Source organism: Canis lupus, chromosome 6 (genome assembly GCF_003254725.2).
Source record: "Canis lupus dingo isolate Sandy chromosome 6, ASM325472v2, whole genome shotgun sequence".
NCBI classification, from domain to species: Eukaryota; Metazoa; Chordata; class Mammalia; order Carnivora; family Canidae; genus Canis; species Canis lupus.
In genome coordinates, this window is record NC_064248.1 from 54,057,927 (window position 1) to 54,080,645 (window position 22,719).

Consider the following 22,719-nt stretch of genomic DNA (forward strand, 5'->3'; position numbering starts at 1 on the left):
AAGCTTTCCTTCTTCTTTTGTATTTTGGAGTAGCTTAAGGGAAATTTCTATAAATCCATCTGGTTCTGGATTTTTGTTAGGAATTTTGAAACTACTGACTTAATTTTGTTACTAGTGGTCAGTCTGTTCAGATTTTCTTCCTGTTTCAGCTTTGGAAGATTGTCTTTTTCTAGGAATTTATCCATTTCTTCTAGGTTATTCAATTTGTTGGCATAGAAGTTTTCTTAATAGTCTCTTATAATTCTTTGTATTTTTGTAGTGTTGGTTGTTACTTCTACTTTTTCTTTCTTTCTTTCTTTCTTTCTTTTTTTTTTTTTTTTTACTTTTTCATTCTGATTTTATTTATTTGGGACCTTTCCCTTTTTTTCTTGATGAATCTGGCTAAAGTTTTATCAATTTTGTCTTTCTTTTCAAAAAACAGCTCTTGGTCTCATTGATCTTTTCTATTGCTTTTTTAAAGTCTCTACTTCATTTATTTCCACTCTGGTCTTTATTATCTCCTTGAGTTTTGTTTGTTCTTCTTTCTTGTTCCTTTAGATTTAAGGTATCATTGTTTCATTATTTGAGATTTTTCTATTTTTTTGTGGTAGACCTATATTGCTATAAAATGAACTACTTTTGCTGTGTTCCAAAGATTTTGGACCATTGCATTTCCAGTTTCATTTGTCTCCAAGTATTTATTGCTTCTTTGACTTCTTCATTGACCTATTGACTGTTTAGTAACATGTAGTTTAAACGTGGATAGAACTAAGAGGATATTATGCTAAGTGAAATAAGTCAATCAGAGAAAGACAAGTTACTTCTACTTTTTCATTTCATGATTTCACTTATATGTGGAATTTAAGAAATGAAACAGAGGAACATAGGGGAAGGGAGGGAAAAATAAAACAAGAAGAAATCAGAGGGAGACAAACTATAAGAAACTCTTAATCATGGGAAACAAACTGAGGATCGCTGGAGGAGAGTAGGATAGGGGGATGGGGTAACTGGGTGATGGACATTAAGGAGGGTATGTGATGTAATGAGCACTGGGTATTATATAAGACTGATGAAGCACTGACCTCTACTTCTGAAACTATTAATACATTATATGTTAATTAACTGAATTTAAATAACATTTTTAAAAGATTTTAGGCACCTCTGATTTATATTTTAATAGGATAATTTGGACTGCTGAATAAACTAGAGAGGAGAAGAGCAGAAGCAAGGAAAGGAGTTTGGAGGTTATAGCAGTGATTCAAGGGAGGCCAGTATGGTTTGGACCACAGTGGCAAAAGTAGATGTGATGGCATATAGTCAGATTCTGGATATATTTTGAGGGTAGAGCTAAATTGTATTTGTGTGCAGATATGATGTTTGTGGGTATGGGAAAGAGAGTAGAGGATGACATCCAGATTTCATCTTAAGCTACCAGAAAAATGGAATTGGCCATTAACTTAGGCAAAGAGGATTAAGTGAGGGAGGAGGAGGACTAAGGGTGGGATGTCTGTAAACATCTATGTAAACATGTGGGCTCTGCAGTTGGATCTGTGAGTCTGAAGTTCAGGAGGGAGCTCTGGTCTGGAAGGTGAATTTTAGAACCTTCTGTGTTTACATGAGGGTACTTAAAACACAAAGCTGGATGAGATCACCCAGGGAATAAGTATAGTTAAAAATTAGATGAAGACCAAGAAATGAGCCCCATAACACTCCAACTTTCAAATATAGAGAGCTGTGATTGTCACATCAGTTTGTGGTTCCTCTGTCACCTCTCATCAAGAAACCACAGGGGTCCTCAGACCCCAACCCCAGGATACTTGCATAGTAATGTAGTTATATCTTTCTCCCAGATGTCTATGTCTCAAGCCATCTCTCCTTCATTTTTTTCTTATTTTTGGCAAGTAGGGGTTGCCCTTCTTTTGACTTCAGATAAAAGAATATTTTCTTCCATTTCTAGGAGCATTTTAATCTCTTTATAGAGGGCTTCCAGGTTAGTTTATATTGCCACCTTGCCAGAACCAAAGTCAAATTAATTTTCTAATTAAAGTCAGAGTTTTAATATGTTCTCTATATTGATGTATATTCTGGAATTTTTGTGTAAGTAGCAACTCCCCCACCACCACCAATTTTTTTCTTTTCTTTTTTTTTTCTGATATAACTGTACCAATTGAAATTTCCTAACAATAGAGAATGTTCTTATGGTTAAAGGCCTTGATTCTCACTCTCTAGTTTGATTTTTAGATTTTTTAAGTAAAGCAGAAAGTCTGCAGTATTTGAAAGCATCAACAGTAATTGTGCTCTATGCCTGGACAAGGTGTCTCATCCACATCGCTCAGAGCACTCTGGGAATAAAAATGCATCGATTCACACTTGGTTCTGGTGAGAAGCCAAAAACCACATTTGCAATACAAGCCCGCTGTTCCAAAAACATAAAGACCTTCCCAGAAATCAGGAGATACAAATTACCAGTTGTTAATCACTTAGATTTACCAAGTAGCATAGAAATGTTGTCGTTTGGTTTATAACTTACTCTGATATGGAATTACTCTGTAAATTTCTAAATGTTTTTGCTAGCTTGTAGGAAATGTATTTAAATGCTTTTATTTGTCTATTTATGCTAGGTATAAATATACAGTAGATTTTAAGCTACATCTTAATATAATTTTGCTAATTAAATGGTAGAGATGAACTATTTTTGTTACAGGAACTTCATTCAAATTTTCCCCGATTCCTTTGATTCAGTATAATCTTTAAAATGGTATTTAAAAAGTAAGGTGTGTAATTTATCCTATTGGTTACATTGAAGTAAAGAGAGATAATTATTTGTACTTTTTAGCTCTATTAGCCTGTTTCTCTGCATGGTTTTGCAGTTAAAGAGAAACAGGCTTTCCTTGGGAAATGCATCTCAACCCTGCTGGAATAAAGCAACTGAAAGTAGAAAGATGAGGACTGAAAGCTAAGCAAAAACACGCACAAACTAGCAAAACAAAAACAAGAAAACAAATGTTTAGCTGTGAAATTACTTACATGAAAAAAAAAACTTGAAAAGCCTCCCAAAGAAAATGTAATTTCCACTGGGATTAGTTCTAAAGTAAAAAGTAGCTAAAGTACTATCTTTCAGAAAGATTGGAGAGTAACTTCTCCAAATAGAACCAATTACCAGAGCTGTGTCATATGAAGGTAAGTGAAAAATCGAACCAGAGCTTTCTTCCTGGAGCACAGCAGTCTCTGCATGGACCTGTGTTTTGTCAGGGACACACACGTGGGTGAGACGTGGAAGGGAAGAGGCTCAGGGCATTTCACTGGGGATTTTGGTTCATCCTTCTGTTCCCTTCCCTGTCTGAGCCTTATCTGTTAACTGCCTCCCTTGACAGCCGTTACTCCTGTGCAACTTCTGTTAGCCCTTTAAGATCATATCACTAAAGGAAAAAGCTCAGTGACACTTGAATAAAGCATTTTCAAATCTACTTGTAAAAATTACAGGGTAGGCTTTTTTCTTGCATAAAGGAACCAAAGTTGCTGAAAACTGATTTGAAGGGTTAAAAATTAGAGCCAACTTAACTTTAGGGTCATTTCACTAGATTTCCCACTACTGTATAAGTAACTTATACTGTTTTACCAAGAAAGCTATTTGTCCATTTATTCAAAAAATATTAAATGAGTACCAATTCCGTACAAGACACTATTGCTTATATATATGTATATATGTATATTTCAGCAAATCTTTATTAAATATGTCCCCCAATCAACTGTGGCAGGATTGTGATTATTTTTCCGCCTCTTTACTCTTTTCTTTCAAAATCTTATTGCCTATTTTTTAAATTTATTTAAAAACTGCAGACAGTGAAGAACTTCTTCACTTACTTTATATAAAAGAAAAAGTGGGAGTTCCCTGTTCCTATTCCAGTCCCACTCTCTATAAATAAACATTGTGCGAGCTTGAGTCATACCTGCCAATATTACTTTTTGCCTTCTGTTGTCCATGTACTATAAAAAATATAAATTACATACGTATATATGTGTATATATAAACACATAAACCACAGGATGGGGGCAGGGGATTGCTGGTTTATAAATCAAACCCTATATCATTTTCAGCATTTTTGCATGTAACTCTATAGCTTGATAGCTTTCCATGTTGGTACATATAGATCTACCTTGCACTTTTTAATGATTGCATAGTAGTTTACAGTGTTGATGTACCATTTCCCTGCTGTGGTTTTCAGTTTTTCATTGAATACTGCAGTAAACATTTTGTGCACACAAATACTCTTATGTGTGTTTTATCTTGATTAGAAAAGAAGTTAAAAAGCAAAAAAAGTGGGGCACCTGGGTGGCTCAGTGGTTGAGCGTCTTCCTTTGTCTCAGGTCGGGATCCCAGGGTCCTGGGATTGAGTCCTGCATCAGGCTCACTGCGTGGAGCCTGCTTCTCCCTCTGCCTCTGTCTTTACCTCTCTCTGTGTCTCTCATGAATAAATAAATAAACAAAAAACCAAAAAAGTCCAAATTAAGTAGCTTGGTGAAATTAAAAGGCATATCAACCCTTTCCCACTTAGCATTTGGCTAGATTGTTAATTGAATTCTTGTTTTAAAGTAAATGTAGGGTAGTCCGGGTGGCTTGGGCAGCCCGGGTGGCTCAGTGGTTTAGCACCGCCTTCAGCCTAGGGCCTGATCCTGGAGACCCGGAATCGAGTCCCACATCGGGCTCCCTGCATGGGTCCTGCTTCTCCCTCTACCTGTCTCTCCCTCTCTCTCTCTCTTTCTGTGTGTCTCATGAATAAATAAATAAAGTAAATGTAGTAAACATATTAAAGAGTATAAATATCATGTGGGGTAGAGACATATAATAGATATCCCAAACAATTGTTCTGGTCACTAAATAAAACTTCCTGTGCCCTCTATTCGTATCCATAGACATTAAATAGGACCCATATATGTGGGGGTTTTTTTTGTTTTTTGTTTTTTGTTTTTTATATATGTGGGTTTTGAGCCTCATGCCGGGTGTAGAGATTACTTAAAAATAAAATCTTTTTAAAAAGAAAAGATTTTCAGTTTTCCCAAATTTATAATGCAATAGTAGTCAGAATTCTAATGATTTCCCTTTTTTTGTTTTTTTTTTTGTTTGTTTGTTTGTTTTTTTACCTTTCTTTATTCAATACTATGTTTGCTTTCCATTGGCCAGGCATGGTTAGTGTCAGCATCCTCAGCCCCTGTCGCTGTCATTGCCCCCTGCGTCCACCCGGTGGCAGCGCACTGCGCCGTAGCTCCCTATTCCCTCTCCCGGAGTGAGCCGCTAGGGCGGAGATTGCCAGGGTGTGTTACAGCCTAATCCCGCATGGGGAAAATGAGGAGAGGCTGGCTCGTTTCTTTTTTAGAAACATCATATATCCTTGCTAAGGATGATTTTCCTCTCCTGAGTTGAAAAGGCTTTTAGAGCAATCTTTCCACGTTGGAGAGTATTTTTATCTAAGGATTTGATCCACCATGCACCTTGCTGAGGTTGCAGTACTGGCATCTGTTTTATGAGCTCTTCTTGTATGAGATAGGTAGAGCAACTCCTGGAAGCTGTGCTGTCCCCAAAGTGAAATCCTTCTTGAAAATCAAAAGTGAATATTTGATTAATTTCTGTGTGCAAAATTTGGACCAAGTTTTATGAGGAACACAGATAAGGAAAGGAAGTGCCCTTTTGCCTCAAGAAATTGATACCTGTGGCTCAGCAGTTGAGCGTCTGTCTGCCTTTGGCCCAGGGTGTGATCCCGGGGTTCTGGGATCGAGTACCACATTGGGTTCCCCACAAGGAGCCTGCTTCTCCCTCTGCCTGTGTCTCTGCCTCTCCCCCTGTGTCCCTCATGAATAAATAAAAATCTTTTTTAAAAAAATTTGGGGTGCAGTTGGAGAGGCATAAGCACAAATACTGGAAGTCTTAAGAATTAATAAAAGTGTCACTGGGCAGTGCTACCTCTGGAGCCTAGAGTACAAATTGGTTGAAGCCTGCCTACGGACTAGTTAGGCTCCCAGGCCGTCTACCCTATCCTGGCAGAAAAGCCATCACTTACTACTGGAGAGGTTGAACTAAATAAAAAGGTGGAACACCAAACCAAATTGTAGATGGGGTAAGACAGTGCCTTGTGAACAGTGAGCTTAAGGGGAGTGTATACTTACTCCTGGTGCCCCCAATATGTATCACTCAGGTCTCCTATCCAGTCAGTTCCCAGAATGCTACATTTATTTCACCCAGGCAGGAGACTGAAGATTAGCTTCAGGGAAACTGGTTTGGTCAAGAGAATAGAACTATAGATTCTGACACTTGGGATTTCCCCCAGTGAGATGGCCAAATGGACCACTTGTATCCTCCCCTTAACAAGCCCCACCCAGGACACAGGGCTTCCAGTCTGCCTTTTAATGCCTCCTTCCTTGATAGGAACTAGGGTTTCTCAGCCTCAGTGCTATTGACATTTGGGGTCAGGGAAGTTGTGTGGGGAGGCTGTCCCCTTGTTGAGCAGCAACCTGGGCCTCCACCACTAGATGCCAGTAGCACTCCTCCTTTCCCCAGCCCTCATCGGAACTGTCGCCAGACCTTGCTGAATGTCCCTGGGGAGAAACCCATCCACCTCTTGAGTCACTGGCTTGAACTGGCATCCACAGATTCAGACATTGGAGGGAAGCCTCAAGCATAAGGAAAAGCAAAACTAACTGGGGAAGGAACTTTGAGAAGTAATCAGAGGAAAGAGCAAATCAAAGGGGGTGGGGTGGAGACCTTAAAGGAACAGTTTCTTCAGGGAAGTGAAAGTACATTGTAGCTTTGGTTTTATAAGATTTTAGATATTTATTGGGAAGAGAGAGAGAGCACAGACAAGCGGGGTCGGGGTAGGGGAGGGAGAAGCAGACTGGGGCCTCCACTCAGGGCTCAACCCCGAGACCCTGAGATCAGGACCTGAGCCAAAGTCTGACTCTTAACTACCTGAGGCACTTGGGCGCCCCAGGATCAGGACATTATATCTTTAAAGAATGATATCATTAAAAAACAAACAAACAAGCAAACAACCAGCTCTTAGAACTAGAAAGACCCTTGGCTATTAAAATTTTGATTGTAGGAATAAAAATCAAAATATTCAAAGATCATCCTGAAGAATTCTGATATAAAGCGGAACAAAAAGGTAAAACCAATAGAGAAAAGATTAAAAAATTAGATAAACTGGATGTTGGAGGACTACTCTCCAGAAAAAGCAAGAACACAGGGCAAAGCTTTAATTAAAAAAAAAAAAAAAAAAAAAAGATCACCCAAGAAAAATTCCTATAAGTGAAAGGATATCTTCAAACTAAAAGACTGTCCCCAGCCCAATTAAATTGTCTCACAAGATATATCATCATGCAACTTCAGAACTGGTGATACAGGGCAGCCCAGCTGGCTCTGGTTTAGTGCCGCCTTCAGCCCAGGGCCTAATCCTGGAGTCCCAGGATCAAGTCCCACATCGGGCTCCCTGCATGGAGCCTGCTTCTCCCTCTGCCAGTGTCTCTGCCTCTCTCTCTCTCTCTCTCTCTCTCTCTGTCTCTCATGAAAAAATAAAATTAAAAAAAAAAAAGAACTGGTGATACAGAGGTGATGCAGAGGATAGCCAAAAATTTCCAAAAAGAAAAAAGAGAAGAGTCACAGTGGAGCCCAAGACCACCATGTACAGTAGACCTAGAGAGCAACTGTTTGGGAGTGGCACCAGGGAACAGAGAGAGAACTCCAGAAGGGATGGAGCAAAAAAGTAGTGGTGATGGTGAGTACTACCACAGTTGTTTGACCAGAGTTTCATAGGGAACTTCAGAACTCTGTGTGTGTGTACATACATAAATATATACATAGAGCTTTGATTAAAAAAAAAAAAAGATAAATGCTTTGAATGCAGGGGAAGGAGGGATCTCAGGGCTAGAGTGTTGGGATGGAGGGGAGGTGGCTTCTCTGAAAGGTAGAGGAAGATGAAGAGGGGAGGATGGTGTGGGGGAAAGTGCTGGGCACAATCAGGCAAATGTAGAGCATTTTTGAACCAAGACAGGAGATTGGGAAAGAAGTTGGTTAAATTATAAGAAATTACTTCAATTTTAGAAACTTGAGATCTCATCTTAGAATGTCCATTACAGAAAGGATCTAAGTGATCCAGGATTTTTTTTTAATTTTTTTTTAAAATTTATGATAGTCACACAGAGAGAGAGAGAGAGAGAGAGAGAGGCAGAGACATAGGCAGAGGGAGAAGCAGGCTCCATGCACTGGGAGCCCGATGTGGGATTCGATCCCGGGTCTCCAGGATCGCGCCCTGGGCCAAAGGCAGGCGCCAAACCGCTGTGCCACCCAGGGATCCCCAGGATTTTTTTTAAAAAATGATGCAGAGGGTAGAGGGATCCTCTCTAAGTTGTGAGTAATAGTTGGTTTTTGCTTTTGTCTTTGGACATTTTTCTATATTTTATAAGGTTACAATTAGAAAACAATGAAAGTTATGTTTTAGAAACAAACTAAGAAGAGATAAAAGCCCAGTGGAAATATTAACCTATTGATATGAAAACATTTATTTTCTAAACCCAAATAGGTATCAGAAGCATGAATCTTTTGGGACAGGTATCTTTACCTTTTTGGAGGCACGTTAGTTTTCTGTGACTTTAATAAACAGATCTTTTCATTTGTATCCCTTATTCCGTACATGCATATAAATCAGTGGCAGTTTGGTGGTTACAGGACTGATCAGTTAGGACCTCTGAAGTTAACATGGTTTGCTTGCATTCACAGCACCTACTGTTTTCCACAAGGTGGGGTGCTAACTTCACACAGTAGACTGAGTCTGCTGTAACTTTCAGAAACTTCTAACTCTAATGCATGTGCTAACTCTTTTTCATAATTCCTAAGCAATTCTAAGAGAAATAATGTTTGGAAGTTATACAGTTGCAACTGTGGCGTTTCACTTCATTTGTAAATTAGGTTAGACTCGTGATTTACATTTTTAGAGCGTGACTAACCTATATAGGCACTTTTCCTCTTTATGGTGGACCTTGGCTGTATTCAATTACAAGCATAGATAAAGAATACCTTTAATTTGGTGAAGGCCATTTTAAATAAGTGAATACACGAATAAGGAAATGTTTGTAGTCTATTGCAAATAGAGATCCTGATGTGGCTATCTCAGTGAATAAAAGATTATTTTCAAAACACTGTATCAGGTAGATGTACTCATGGTTCCGAAGTATTTTAAATTGCTTAATCTCATAGATTCCTTCCTAAATCTTAATTAGCCCATCCTCCCTTTCTACAACAAAAGCACATCAACTTAAACTTCCTGAATCAGATTCTGAATTGATGGAAGACTTGAAGAAAATATGAATAACAACATACTGCAGTTGTGTCAGCCTTCTGGTAATCTGTCCAGTTTCCCTATGCCAGTTAAATTTGTGTGAAAATCTTACGACATGCAGAGCCAGTAGCAGTTTAGTATATGATGCTTCTATTTCTCCATTTTGAAGCAAAATAAAAACATTCTAATAGCAAGTATTTAAATGTAAACATTTATACAAAGTAGCATACTTTCCCTTTGTCCTTTTGCCACGGTAGAGGTTCTTTGGTCCCTTTAAACCATTAGGCTCCAGGAAATAATTGTGGAGCTGGTAGTTAGAATCATGGCAGGCACAATATAATTCTAAGCCATACAAGTAGTGAGGCTGACCATTGTACTTGCAGTTTCAGGATTGACCAAAGAGCTGAGCATAGGAAGGAAGTGAAGGTGATGAGTGCAGAGGGATGTTCACTTGTCCTTCGAGGACATGATAGATGCTCGATTCATAACAGCTGATGAGGAAGTGCCATGAAGTGACCTATGGGTGAAGAAGTCATAGGGCATGATTGAGTCCTGCTGATAACCAGCTCTGCTCACTTGGGCGAGTTAGCCTCTCTGGACCTCATTCTTTTTCTATGAAGCAGAGGCCTGGCTGAGATCTCAAGGGATCCTCAAAAAGCCACTGTGATCACCACAACTAGCTCTCAAGTCTGACTTATCAAAGACAAATGGAGCTCTGCTCCAGGCCATGCCACTCTAGGACCCACTGGTGCCTACCTAGAATCTTCATTTCTGAACACTGCCTTTTCCTAGATTCCTAGGCTGTCTTGCTCTATCTACCCACTTGCCAGGTCCACCCATTGCCCTGGTGTTAAGTACAAGCCCCTGTCTGCCCCATTTCAACCTAAAACGTGCCTATAACATCTCTTAACATTGATATACTTCGTACTTAGTGTTTTACTGACTCATAAAATTATGATCAAAAGCAGACTCTGATCAATAATGATGTGCTCTTGATCTGTTTCCCCTTTCACCGTTCAACCCACCTAAAAACCTAAGAATCACCCCAAATCCTCCAGCCTCCAAAAGTCCCTCCTTCCCACCATTTGCTCTCTCCATTCCTTCATCACAAGGCCAAAAGCATCCTTTAGGCCCTGGACATCATTCTCCTGATATATTTCAGGGATCTGCTAAATGAATTTTCCTTGTCTGGGTGAGCCCCACCACTTCTGTTCATTCTCTCCCTAACTGCCAGAGTGGTAGTTCCTGAATGCAGATCCTGTCACATTACTCTCCCTTTTTTGTCAGCCTGCAGTGGCTCCTCATTGCCTTTAGCTTTGAGACGTGCTCCTCAGCATGGCTTTGAAGGCCCTGCCTCACCACCTCCATTTCCTCTGCTCTCTGCTTTGCTTCTGTATACCAAAACATAGTTCCCCAAATGTTCCATGCTATTTCATGTATCACTGCTTTGAACATTCAGTCTGGAAGACCCTTCCCCCTGGTAAATTTCATATCCTTCCAAGTCAGATCAAGTATCTCTTCTGTAAAACCTGACTTCATTTATCAAAATATAGTCCATTGTTTCTTACTTGGTGCTAATGTTACCTTTAATAATTATGTCTCCTGTTGTATTAATCTCTTTGATTGCAATTACTAGTTTTTCTGTGTTGCTCTGCCACACTGTAATGAATTCTTTATGAATGTCTTACCCACCCTTGTGTTGCTAGCCCAGTTCCTGTCACCTGGTAGGTGCTCTAGAGTATTTAATGAATGAATGAATCTGTGCTCACAAAAAATAAATAAATAAATACAGCTCTGAAATTCAGTGTTCACCTATGGTACTGATAGATTTTCTATCGTTTTTGTTTTTGTTTTTTTAAGTAGGCTTCATGCCCAGCTTGGAGCCCAGTGCGGGGCTTTAACTCATGACCCTGAGATCTAGACCCGAGCTGAGATCAAGAATCAGATGTTTAACTGCCTGAGCCAACCAGGCACCCCAAATTCATACCATTTTGCAGCTGAAAGGGTGTTTCAATTGCAAGTGACATAAAACTAAACCCCAAACTGGCTTGAATAATAAAGGGAATTTGTTGACTTACAAAATGGGAAAAACTCAGTCGTATTTCTGGGTGAGACTTGGTTGAGCTGCCCAAGGATTTCACTAGCAATAGCGTCTCTCTGCTCTGTCTTCTGCAGTGTCAGCTCCCGTTGGCCTCCCTCCCCACAGTACTGCCAAGGTCAGCTCCACACTCTCCCCTCAGGGTGGCAAAAACCAGTAGTACCTCCTGGCTTCCTATCTTTGCACTAGCCTGTGTAGAGAAGAAAGTCTCTTGTAACATGTAGGAGATCAAGAGAGATGAAGCTTCTTTTTCCCAGAAGCCTCAGCAAATGTCTTCAGTCTCATGGTCCTCAGTTGGGTTATAATTCCATCTTTCAGCCAGTCGTTGTGGCCGGGGATAAGAGTTTTCCCATTTTACTTAAGCCATTCCAGGCCTACTCTTGGAATTAGAGGTTTGGGGGTGAAGGAGACACAGGCTGAAATGCTACTGTCTCCCTGAGAAAGTAAGAGGGGTGAGTTACCCAAAAGAAAGCTTGGATATTGTTGACAAAGGTTATTGTTGACAAAAGGAGGGGGCAATACAAGGTTGGGAAGAAGACAATTACTATTCATTATAAAGGACATTAGAAATTTGAGGGACCAGAGTCCCGTAATTATTTTAATAACAAATGGATTTTTTTTTTTTTTATTTCCCTGAAGTCTAGACTTCTAACTAGGGAAGGGCTTCTCAAAGCGAGGAGTGGATGAAAGCCATGAAAGCCCAGAGCAGCAGCCTTGCTTGTCTTTGACAAGTCAGACTTGAGAACCACTTGTAGAATCATGGTGGCTAGTTGAGGACGCATGATCTTGGAAGGCCTCCTTGTGAGAAACTGAGGTCCAGAGAGATTGACTCATCCAAGGTGACAGAGCTGGTTATCAGCAAGACCCAATCTGAAGCCCCTGTCTCCTCCACTCCATCATGGGATTTCCTCATCAGCTACCATGATGTGAGCAACTACTAAGTACTTAAAGGACATGAACATAAAACATTTTTGTGCATGCAGTAAATTATGGTCATTTTGATTTCAGAATGATGGAACCATCCAACATATTTTTTTAATATATGTATTATACTTGGCATTATTGAAAAAACAGTTATGAAAGAAAGCTGAAACCATTTTTGGTTGAATGAAATTTTACCATTTTAGTTTTGTCTTGTTTCCAAGATTCTGCAATAGTGTGGCATTCATTAAATAATAAACATATTGTACACTTCAGTGTGTGGTAACAGCAAAGAATGACTTCATAGACCACTTAATCTGCTCTGTTGTGGTTTATGATGCCATCTGGATTCCTTGGTGGAATTATTTCCATCTAAATCACTATAAACTTCTATTTAGGTTGTCACAGATCTAAAGCCAGATATGTTTGTGGGTTTTAGCAGTGATGTAATTCTGGAAGATACTTTGAAAGTTACAAGTTGTCATATACCATTAGCATTTAACTCCGTGTTTCACATAATTTCAGACAAACTGGAAGCCTGAAAAAGAATCCATTTCCCTATTATTTTTTTTTCCGTAGGCATTCTCCCTTTCTTGTCCATCTTGCCACTATACATTCAGTCAAGCATGCGTGGAAAACACTGGGAGGCTCTGTGGGTATACACCGTACTATAACACATGGCCTCTGCCCTTTCTTAATTAGGACACTTGGATGGATGGAAAGGATGTTTCACTAACTAATATATGTCCTTTTCTAAGATACGGTGGAGAGAGAATAAGGGAAAGCGACGATCTTACTTCTTTGTCTTTTATATTACTGCCATTCGTGGGATAGAGACTGGATCATGTTGCAAGATCTGCACACCCTGAAGGATTTACATGGGAGCTGCACAGAAAGAAAGCGCTCTGCTGAAACATACTTTCTAGGAGCATGTAATTCATTGGCTACAGGCAAGTGCAATAGGAAAACAACAGAACTTGGTAAAGCTCAGCAGAAAACTCTGAAGTTTTCTGAGGCCCTATCATTTTTATTTATTTTTTTAATCAGAAAGGCTTGGAAGCAGGGGAAGGAGACATCGGTACCTGTAGCAGGTGGGGGTGGTGTGCCAGACCTACAGTGCAGAACAGGATCCAAAAGAGAAAGTAGTGGCAGGAGGCAGAGAGCTCAGCTCCCACAGAGCCAGGGAAAGAGATAAGCTCTGAGGGTCTGTGGATATACATGGGGTTAGGTGAGTTGACGAACAGAGAAGGAAAAAGAAAATGGGTCAGGATGGATAGTTGGCTATATATAGAAGCAACAGAAGGCAGGAAGCATAGCTCCATAGGAAGCTGGTACAGCTCATTATGTTGGGGAAGGCAGGCTCCTCAGAAGTGGGGTACAAAGATAGAAGGGCCTTTAGAAGGGTGAGTCAGCAGCATATTTCAGGACACATGAAAGACCTGTTCTACCACTTGCTGGCTCTGTCACCTTGGGAAAATTTAGATTTCTCATCTGTGAAGTGGGGAGGTTGGAGTAGTCGGGTCACTTGCAGTCCTGAGATGCTATAAGGTAAAGAGTCAGCATCCTCTCCCACACAGACCCCAGTCTGGACATCTAGAAACTACAGTGACGGTCAGTTCTCTAATCAGCAAGTACTGACCGAGCATCCGTGGTGTGTGAAACACCATGCTGCACACTGGGATTACAGCAATGAGCAAGAGGAAATCCTTTCCTTTCACGGAGGTTGGCTCTGAACAGAGAGGCAGACAACAATCAAACACAGAAATGAACAAGTTAATTGGAAGTATGAGTAATTGCTGCGACGATGGTAAAATAAGACAGTGCGGTGGAAGGTGACTGAGTATGGGGGAGGGGCCAGTGGGGAGGCTGCCTCTTCTCTGAGGAGGTGATGTTCAAGTAAGACCTGAATGGAGCCAATCTCAGGGGCACAGCAGACTGCTCAGAATGAACCAAAAAGATCCTCAGGAAGGAATGAGTTTGGTGCATTCACACAGCAGAAAGCAAGCGGGTAGGGCTAGTGAGTGAACAAGGAACGATTAGAAATTTGGATTTTATCACAAGCCTTTTGAGAGTTGTAAGCAGGAGAATGAAAGTGAAGATCTGCTACACATTAGCATCTCTGGCAACTCTGTAGAGAATAAAGCATAGGGGAGCCAGAGAAGAAACAGAGATGAGTTAAGAGGCTGTTGTAGTCAAGATGAGAGATGGTGATAGTTTGGACCAGGAGTAGCAGGGACATAGGAAATAAGTAGATAGATAAGGAATGTGTGTAGTAGTTTTGAAAGAAGGAAACACTGGAGCAGGTCCTCCCACCCTCCATCCCTGTCAACCCCAACATAGATTTTCATGGCCTTCATATATAACCAGGAAATCTACTTAATGATAGATTCTACTATTCATTTGTCTATTTCTGGCTTGGGAATGCAGAATAGCATGCTTTGGGAGATTTGATCATTCACTTTTGAGTTGTAATAGAAAAGCCTGGTGAATAGAGGAACACTAAAACAAGTATGCATTCTTGGCCCCAGGGGAATGGATTCGGAGCCAGTTTAACAGCCACAGTGTCTTTCAAAGAAAGAACATTTCCTGGGTCCAGAATCCAGGAAAGACTGACCCTGCTTGGGTTGTAAGGCCAACCTCCTGAACCAGATATTGGGTCTGGGGATGAGGAGTGGGGGTGGTAACATGATGGTTGAAGCTTCCTTTTCGTCCTGCATCCCATTAGTAGGAGATAAAAGAGGGTCAGGGACATTTCCCTCAAGGCAAAGGTACAGACTAACAAAAACAATATGTCTATGAAGATGCCTTCATTTGGATTTCTCAGATGCCACACCCCCTAGGAATGTCTGGCCAAAGGTCATAGCCAGGCCTGAATTGTAGCTCTCTGAAACTCTGTCCCATTCTTTTGTCTTCAAAGAAACTTTTGTTAAAATCAAAATACAAGCTTGTTATCTATAATTTGTCCTTGTTGACATCTTTATATATTTGATTATTTAGTATATAAAGTAATAATAAAACTCTCTCAAGAGTTTGCTATGGCCTAGCCCTTAGTGTTTCCTTTAGACAATACAGGACATCACATACCCCAACACCAAATTCTGTGTGTCAAGCATAGCTAATCTGAGAGCCTTGTTCTTATCAAGATGGTGCTGGGTTCCCATCCACTTGACTACACATCTGCATAACAAGTATAATACAGAAACTGTGGACACAGGACTTTTCCAAGCAATTTTAGGTGCAGAATGGGATGCTCCGCTCGCTCAAATCTAGCAGGCTCTAGCATTAAAAAAAAATGGGAAAGAAAGGGAAAGCCTTTTATGCTTAGACCTCAAAGCCTCAGGGACACTCCTCTCTTATGGATCTGTTTTCTGGGAAGAGGACCCATAGGGCTGAGAGGCTTCTTGAGGCCCCTGAATGGTCATTTTCACAGAGAAAAGTCTAGGCTATTTACCTGGAACACATTATCAGTGGAGGGGACATTGGTCTTTGGATCCTTTTCACCCTCCCTCCTGTTTCCCGAAGCTCTTAGAACATGGTCCCTCCTGGCCCTAGCTGTTTATAAGCTCCCAACCCCCTGCTTTGCTTGGGTGTTTTCTCACTAATCTCACTGAATTCCATTCAGTTCAATCCATTTATTGAGTGGCCTCTGCAAGTAAGACCCTAAATGTGCACTGAGAATCCCCTTCTTTTTGTCCTTTTATATTCTCCATGTAAATGCATCTCAGCTAGGTGACAAGATTGGATTAATTTATATTACACATACAATAAACAACATACTGAATCACTCATTCAATAAACACTTATTATAGCATCAACTGTAAACCAGGTACTCTTAACAAGCACTGAGGTGGCAGTGATTATATTTCCTGGCCTCCCTAGGTAAATTATGTTCTAATGGGGGAGACAGATAGTAAATAAGTATATAATATGCGAGTTTTAAAATATAATTTTAAAACACAAAGGAAGCCTGCTAATATGTACATGTGGGGGCAGGAGGCATCTTAGAAAGGTTAGTTGAGCAAGGTGCCTCTGAGGAAACCAGACCTAAAATGGGGGAAATGGGTGGGTAGAGACTTGGATTTGGAGAGAAATCTTTTTGGTAGGATTTCCAATTAACCTGAACTTCTCATCAAAAAATTAAAATGTAGGGGCACCTGAGTGGCTTAGTTGGTTAAGCATCTGACTTCAGCTCAGGTCATGATCTCGGGGTCCTGGGATTGAGCCCAGCATTGGGCTCCTGTTCCACAGGGTGTCTTCTCTGGGGGGTGTCTTCTCTCTCTCCCCTTGCCCCTCCCCACCATGCTTATGCACACTCTCTCATTCTCTCTCTCTCTCAAATAAATGAATAAAATCTTTTTTAAAAAAAAATAGCAATAATGTAGGGAAGATTTGGATAGGACTTGGAGATAGAGGGCCTCTCCAGTATAGAACTGTAGGCTGGACCACTGCACCATACAGATTCTCCTGTCCCCTGCCAGTTGGGGTCATGGTTCTGACCTCCCAAGCTCGTCATCACCTGACTCTTTTCCTGTTTATACACTGGTAGAACTTCCCGCTTGGCTTTCTTCCCAGCTACCACTTACACTCTTCATCCTTGATGGTAATGCAGACTCTCCCATCATGTTCCCCAGGCTATTCTGAATAAATTTCTTTCCCTGTGACTTGGAAGAACCTATTCATTGTCTTGCCCTGTAGGTTACTATATAGTTTATCATTTCACTGGGACACTTCTGAGAACAGAAAGGGCACTGTTAATAATTATGCTGGGCCTCCAGGTATAGATTGGGACTGTCCTCTGCAAACTGTGTGGTTGTCACCAGAGATACGTGGTCATTGTCCCAGTTAGCTCCAGCCACAAGTGAACTGACTGCCCTCTGCTAGCATCTGATCCAGAGGCTGAGTTGGGCTCCTTGCATGTTTGTCTAGAAGTCAAAACAGAGGCCATCCCTCTTTCCTCACCAGCCTTGTTTTTCACTCCTAGGATTGTTTTTCTAGTTTCCATCTTGGAAGTCCCTCTATCTCCATACTAGAACATCCCTCCACTAGTTTTCATTCCTCTTCTGAGAACGGAAGAGACTTCCTAAATCTATTTTCTCTGTTTCTTAAAGCTGCTACCTGAGATGAGATGTAGACTGTTCTTCTGTGTCCAGGTCTGACACCGCTGTCTTCAGACCCAGACACTTTTGCAAAACTCCTACGAGGCCTGTGTGTTTGTCTCCCTGGAGTGAAGATAGAATCTGAAGAGTTGGGCTTCATGAGGCAAAGTCAAACTGATGTCCTTCCAGCCCCTCAGGACACTAAGAATATCCAGAAATACTGTACATTGCCTCTTTACAAAGTTATGTGCGTTAACAGCTTTAAGAGATTCAAGGGACAGGGATGCTTGGGTGGCTCAGTGGTTAACCACCTGCCTTTGGCCCAGGGCGTGATTCTGGAGTCCAAGAATCAAGTCCCACATCAGGCCTCCTGCATGGAGCCTGCTTCTCTCTCTGCCCCTGTGTGTGTGTGTGTATCTCATGAAAAAATAAATAAAATCTTTGTGAAAAAAGAGAGAGAGAGAGATTCAAGGAACATGATAAACACCCATGCTTTTTTAAAGAAAATTTTAAAGATATTAAGGTCAGGCCACAAAATTGGGAAGTAATATAAAAAATTTTTTATAATAAGATCCTTCTGGGTTATTTTTACTATAATAATAACACTGACATATTATTGGATTCAAATATATTTTGCAGTACAGGTTCCATAGTCCCTTATCCAAATCCCCAAAAAGTTCTGGAAACCAGGGGGTAGAAATTCAAAGTTTGTCACAAGTTTGACAGTAAAATCTGATTTGAATTGGCCTTAGTCTCATAGTCTTTGTCCTACTTAGTGTGACTATTCATGTTTTGCTATGGAAATATTAATATGTTTGGTTACTTCACCAAACTTCAAAGGGGGACATATGCTATATGTACTGTATTACCTGTTAAAAATACTTCTGACCCAAACGTTTTCTAATACGGGATTTTGGCTCATAGTACTAGTTTGCCAGTTATGTGTTTTTGATTAATAATCTCCACAAATCAGGTAAAGTACAGACCTCAAAGAAAATTCCTTACAGAGTTGTCCCCACTTTATTTACTGCCCCCTGCCTGTTTGGTCTATATAGCTTGGGAACTAATCAGTATTATTTTCCAGTTAAACATTTAGTACCTTAATCCTGTGGAAGGAGATACCATGTTGATTTAATAAATGATGAATGAATAAAAACAGTGAATAACATGTTGAACCCAGATCTCCCCTTCTCCACTTGTGTAACATGGAAGGAAGAGGAAAGAGCCCTTTACAGTTACATGTGAGACACAGTAGTCACACATGCAGTCCATATTCATTCTGTGCTGAGTGTGTAAGAACTATGCTCATGCCCTCCTGGAGCCTCAAAGAGGCCTCCAGAAACAATTTCATACCTTTTTCTAAATGCATAATCTTAGGACCAGTAATTGTGGGTCTTCCATTAGTGTAGCAAAAGGCTTTTCTATTCTTTTCTCAAGTATATTGTACTTCCAAGACCAATAAGGGGGATGAGAAGAGTGTATTAATATTTAGCCCTTTACTGTCCAACTTAACCTGTGTGATAGCCAAACTCCAAGAAACCCCCAGTGATTCAAGCCCTTGTGTAGTTCCTTCCATAATAAATATGATTTATCTTTGTAACCAGTAGGACTTTGTACAAGTGACAAAGTGTGGCTTTTGATGTTAGGTTATAAAAGACATTGTGGTTTCTGCCTTTCCCTATCTTGGATCACTTGCTTTGGGGAAGGAAACTAGCTGCTATGTAATGAGAATACTCTAGTAACTCTATGGAAAAGTCCATGTAGCAAAGAAGTAAGATTTTCTGCCACAAACTTGCACTAAATTGCCAGTCATGTGAGTGAGCCACCTTGGAATTGGATCCTCCAGCCCCACTCAAACCTTCAGATGAACCAGCACCACCAGCACCAACCAAAAACTTGACTTCAGTTTTGAAAGAGACTGTAGCCATAACAAACCTGCTAGCCTACTCGTGGATTCCTGATCCCCAGAAACTTGAGAAACAAAAAATATTTGTTGTTTCAAGCTGCCAGGTTTGAGGGTAATCTGTTCTACAGCAAAAGATAACAAATATACCAGGAACTTTGATTCAAGGAAGAAATGTTGGTTTCTCTTATTGTGAAAGTAATAATACGTGCTTGTTGCAAATTTCAAACATAGATATATGTGACCTAGAAAATAAAAATACCCAGTTATTCCACCTTCTTTGCAATTTATGACGAATAGTTCCAGATTTTCTCCAAGTAGATACTAATATGTATACATGTGTATATACAAACATACATGTGTTGTGATTTGTTAATACAGACTAGATCATATTAAACATACTGTCCTGCAACTTGTAGATTTTCTTTAACAACTTACCATGGTACATCTTCCATTTAAGTTCATATAAATCTATGTCATTTGTTAGTATATCTTCATATATTTTGTTGTGTGGTCTTATCCATTTCTTACTAGAGGATATTTGGGCTGTTTCCAGTTTCTACAAATACAAAGCATCATACAGTGGATAAGCATGTAGATAAATCTGTGGGATATATTTCTGGAAACAGAAATGTGGATCAAAAGTAGACACACTAGGGGATGCCTGGGTGGCTCAGCAGTTTAGTGCCTGCCTTTGGCCCAGGGCATGATTCTGGAGTCCTGGGATCGAGTCCTGCATCAGGCTCCCTGCATGGAGCCTGCTTCTCCCTCTGCCTGTGTCTCTGCCTCTCGCTCTCTCTGTGTCTCTCATGAATAAATAAATAAAATCTTTAAAAAATAAAAAGTAGACACACTTAAAATTCTGATAGATATTTTCAGATTGCCCTCCCCAAAAGCTGTATCCCAAAGTTGTACCAAGGAATGTAAATGTCTGTTTCCCAACACCCTCAACAGCATTGGGTATCCGCAATCTTTGACAATCAGGCAAGTGAAAAATGATTTATTGCATTCTTTTGTGTTTGATTACTATCTTTTCACATCTAGCTATTGGTGTTTCTTCTGTTTGGGATTGTCCATCTCCTTTGCTAATCTTGATACTAGATTATTTGTCTTACGTATTGGTTTGTAAGGACAGTTTGTCAGTCAGCATGTTAACCTCTCTACCTAAAACATATTTTCTAGAAAATTTACCCCAACTTATCATCAAAACCAACTTTAACATTTTAGAATCATATTTAGGAGCTTTTTTGTCTTAACCCAATGATGTGTGTTATATCAAGTATAAAAGAGGCTTTATAACTTAATTTGAAAGTAGTTAGAATGAAAATTTTAAATAAAGCATTTCCTATGTGTACAAGTGTTAACTGTTACTGTGTTTATCTTGGGTATCAGTGGCCTGGTTGATTTGGATTTTTACTATTTCCTTCTAGTTTCCTGAATACTATATTCACCGCATTCCCAGAAGCCGTGAGGTTCGGCAGTCCTGGCTCTCCACAGTGGTTACCACCTTGTACTCCATGTGGCTCTCCTTTCCCCTGACTCACAGAGTGAAGCCAGATTTGGTATGTATTACCATCACTAAGGAGATGGAAAGTCACACTCCTGTCGATCCTTTATTAGTAGTAGGACATAGTGTTTTCTTCAAAAGCTACTCTTTATCAGGGTGCCAGATTTTACACTAGACCTTTTATGTTAAAAATTGATCACATGAATGCACTCTGCTGAACGAGGTAAGATATTTATCTTCCCTTTCTAGCTATAACTTGAAGTCTAAATTTGCCCTCTTCCCTCCCCCTTCTCTTGTGGTGATAAGCCCTAACACGACAGTGTCTTTAACCAGTTTGTCTTCCTCTTCACCTATGGTTCCCAGGCCAACATTATGCATTTATCAGCCAGAAGAGAGCCAACTTTTTATTCCTTTTCAGTACTTTTTGTTTTTGTCAAGATTGGCTTACCAGGTTATGGTATGCACTGGGATGAATGTCCTACACATCCAAGTTGTTATAGGAAAGTAATACAGAAAACAGAATTTTTATAAAAACGTAATTATTACACTGTGTTCAACCTTACCTTCCTTATCATCTTAAGTTCTCTGTGGTCTTCAGGATAAAGTTCTGTTATTCAATTCTAAATGTATTTTATTTTTAAAGGTTTATTTATTTATTATTCATAGAGACACACACAGAGAGAAAGAGAGAGGAAGAGACATAGGCAGAGGGAAAAGCAGGCTCCCTGCAGGGAGCCCAATGTGGGACTTGATCCCGATCCAGGGATTCCAGGATGACACCCTGGGCTGAAGGCGGCGCTAAACCGCTGAGCCACCCGGGGATCCCGTCTAAATGTATTTTCGTAGACAATGGAGAGCAATGGATATGTTATCATAGTAGTGTACACAGTTCTTAAATAATACTTTCATTCCTATTTTAAGGCAGAATCCATTAATTGGCATAGCCTGAAAGGAAACTCTTTACTTGTTCTTCACATACACGAGTTCTGGCACAGCAGATGGTGTTCTTATGAGTAGTTGAACAGAAATGTGTTTAGCTTGATTTTGAAAGATCTCTGAGTTTGGTCATTGCCTTTCATCAGCTGGATTGCACTTCAAGTCCCTTCTTTAGATGAGAATTTTAAAATATGAATTATTCTACATGAGTAGTTTAGATTGTTTTTAAAAGATACAATTTACAAACAGTGAGATGCACAAATCTTTTTTTTCCTGAGTTTTATTTAAGTTATCTCTATCCAATGTGGGGCTCGAACTCTGAGATCAAGAGTCACATGCTGTCCCAATTGAGCCAACCAGGCGCCCCAAGAGATACACAGATCTCAAGTGTTTGATAGTTTGACCATATTCCTGTCAAGATAGAACAATTCTATCACTCTATAAAGTTTTCTCCTGCTTCTTGCCAGTCAGCCTCTATCCCTGAGCAGCCGCTTTCTGATTTCTGTCACCACAGATTAATTTTACTTATACTTATTTTTAAATTTTTGACAAAAAGAGTTTATTTCATAAGCTCCCACCACATTTTTAGTGTGTAGAATTTAGATATTTCCCTAAAAGATCATTATTGCCCAGAAAAATTTATTTCTAAAATTCCAAAGACAGTGGAAAAGAGAAAAAAGGTCTTGACATTTTAGGCAGGAAATTTGGGATTTATATTTACTGCATCACTAGAGGCCTGACCACCATGACAGGCAACAGCTAGCTTGAGTGTGGTTTAGGACTCTAAAGGGTTAAGGCTCAGAAGGAAGTAGTGACAGAGGTGGATGATGTGTGTTGCAGACAGAGGAGCTCTGGTGACTGCCTGACCGAAGTATTTGATACCCTTGTAGTAGAAAGAGTAACCGGTGGGGCTTTAGGACACTTGGTCCCAGGCCCATGTTGGCTTTTATTTC

At 40.1% G+C, this 22,719-nt stretch overlaps 1 protein-coding gene across 3 annotated transcripts in view; it reads left to right on the forward strand.

Annotated features, from left to right (window-relative positions):
• Positions 1 to 22,719, forward strand: part of ALG14 (ALG14 UDP-N-acetylglucosaminyltransferase subunit) — an 89,627-nt gene that overhangs the window by 14,495 nt on the left and 52,413 nt on the right. For all 3 annotated transcript variants that reach the window (XM_049111640.1, XM_025417563.3, XM_025417564.3), the window contains one exon: positions 20,754 to 20,885. In XM_049111640.1, coding sequence (XP_048967597.1) covers positions 20,754 to 20,885 — 132 coding nt within the window. The remainder of the gene's footprint in view (positions 1 to 20,753; positions 20,886 to 22,719) is intronic.